Here is a 2,398-nt window from a genome sequence, read left to right as displayed (position 1 = left end):
CAGTAATACACCCACCAAATATCATGACAATCGGTACAGCATTTTGTGACTTTAAGTTGTTTACACACACACACATATACACATACATTCCAAACCAACATCTACATTACCTTTCCTTACGAGATATAAAAATTAATGAAGGAACGGTCAAACACATATGCACTCTTTAATTAATGGAAGGAGAAATCGAATCTATACACATTCCAAAAACTACAACACTTCACAGTTGTTTTCTCCAGAAGAGGTCAAATAATTTATTTCTATAAACATTTATATTTCGATTTCCGGTTCCAAAATGCATTGCGCGACATGACGTCGCTTATGTTGTTACGTTTAGTCTTGGTTTGTCTTTATTACGTTTGAATTAGCATTTTCATCAAGAAATGATGGAAAGACATATTGACATCTTTGAATATGAGTGAATTTATAGAACAAAAACTTAATCGTTATCTGTAACAGAGAGTGATTTAACAGGTGAACCAAGGGTACGGTCAAGCGACATCCATTCCCTTCAGTAGCGCGTGCAAACCCCTCAGCGCGTACACAATGTATGGCATTGTATGGAGAGACGCGCAATGCATCTTGGAACCGGCAACAGATCTATAGAAAACATTACGTTTGTTACCTTATACAATAACTATGCGAACAATTTGGTGAAGTAGGATTAGCAATGTAATAAAAGTTTGCTACATTTTGTAAAATTGTGCTAGCGACATTCTATTTGAAAATATTTCTTGAAGTGCTATAAATGTCATTAAGACTTTTGTTAAACTTCGTGAGGTTCTATCAATATACTAAAGATTTTGTAAACATTTTGTGACAGTACTTGTGCTGTCCTCAACCTTCAGTTACATGTTCGGATGTATTTGTAACCAATTATCAAAATAGTTTGTACATTAAATGAAGTTGTATGGTCAATGTACTATAACGTTTGTTGCATTTGGAAAACTAATAGTACTAGCAACACACAGACAAATTTTGTTGTGAAATAATACTAACCGATGCATCATTTGCGTATATTGTTAAGGTAGCATATGCATGAGGACCAATTCCCTTCTCTTAGACTAAAAGTACTTTAAAATGTTGCCAAACTTGACAATTTGGTTTAGTTGTTTTTCTTTAAATTTAGGGAATTCATTTTTGAGTTCACTGTTTTGGTTTCAAGGAAATCGAGACTCTTTTATTTTCATTGAGTTAATAATATTCGGCCATGTTGAATTCTGAAAAGTCTTCATTTTCCTCTTTAAAAAAATGTGTATGGTGACCCATTCTTTCTTGACTTCAAATGATAATGAAATTTTCTAGGACTACATAACAGTATGATGTTTATTTCCGGAGCGCATACTGCCTTATGATTACATAAAGTTATTATTTTCTACGATAGTGCAATTTCAACAGAAGCTAGGGCTCTCATTGCAACTAAAACATACAGGGGCTAAACCTGTTCCATAAGGTGCTACCTTTATCTTTAATTTTACAGCAGGTATGTAAGGATAACGCAAAAACATCAAACTGTAAATAGTTACTACTTTTCTGATACAAAACAATAGTAGTCTACATTTCCCTGCTCCTCTCTCTCAAAACCCAGCTTTTCGTGTGTTTTAATTGAAACTTCATATTTATTTCGAACTACTACATACGGCATGACACCATCTTCTATTCTGCTTTTTGCTAAATTTGCGGTGATCATACTAGCAAAACCTCGTTTACGGTACTCGGGTACTGTGTATGTATGACCAATGTCACCGAATGCCTTGATAACTGCCCACGAAACTACTTCCCCTTTCTCGTTGTAAATGGCAAGATTTGGCAAATATTCGATAGTCTTGGCATAATTTTCAACAGACGGTGGATTTTTTGGGTAGTGCCATCTGCTGTGCAGCAGGCAACCATGCTCATGCTTCAGCTTTCCGAATGTGAATCCTTCGGGCAATGGCCGTTCAGCAATTTCGGTCGCCCTCTCTCGATCATTGAGGGTATAGACGTAGCAGCCACTGAGATATTCCGGTGTATTAAGGTACCCTGGTAGTATTCTGTTGTGCTCGGCCATGACCTCTTTAAGGATGGGTAATTGTGACATTGAAACGATGTGAAAATCAACTAAATCGCTTGTCCAGTCGATAGTACCAGGTGCATTAAGTAGCAATCTCAAGGCTTCGTTATCCACACTATAAAAAGTGTATGCAGCATCAGTAAGACTGACTTCGTAATTTCCACATGAACACAGAACAGTGGTAATTTTCTCTACGTCATCATTATCTGTGTAGATGGTCACAGCTGGCCAGGTATTGCTGTAGTTGTGTTTGATCAACTGGTAGACTGGGAGGCAGGCTGGCAGCCATTTTGTCAATGCCTTCAAAAGTGATGGGATCTGATGACTACTGATTTGGTATGCCAT

General features: G+C 36.9%; 1 protein-coding gene across 1 annotated transcript; it reads right to left on the bottom strand.

The window, feature by feature from the left end:
• Positions 1 to 1,525: 1,525 nt before the first annotated feature.
• On the bottom strand, positions 1,526 to 2,398 carry LOC144451286 (glycine N-acyltransferase-like protein). The gene has a single exon (XM_078142089.1). The coding sequence runs from the start codon at positions 2,396 to 2,398 to the stop codon at positions 1,526 to 1,528; it is 873 nt and encodes a 290-aa protein (XP_077998215.1).

Source organism: Glandiceps talaboti, chromosome 21 (genome assembly GCF_964340395.1).
Source record: "Glandiceps talaboti chromosome 21, keGlaTala1.1, whole genome shotgun sequence".
NCBI lineage: Eukaryota > Metazoa > Hemichordata > Enteropneusta > Spengelidae > Glandiceps > Glandiceps talaboti.
The sequence above is the reverse complement of the archived record's forward strand: the minus strand, read 5'-3'. Positions and strand labels throughout refer to the sequence as shown.

Excerpts from the sequence above, each read along its gene's own strand:
- LOC144451286 (XM_078142089.1), bottom strand. The coding sequence starts at position 2,398 with ATGGCATACCAAATCAGTAGTCATCAGATCCCATCACTTTTGAAGGCA.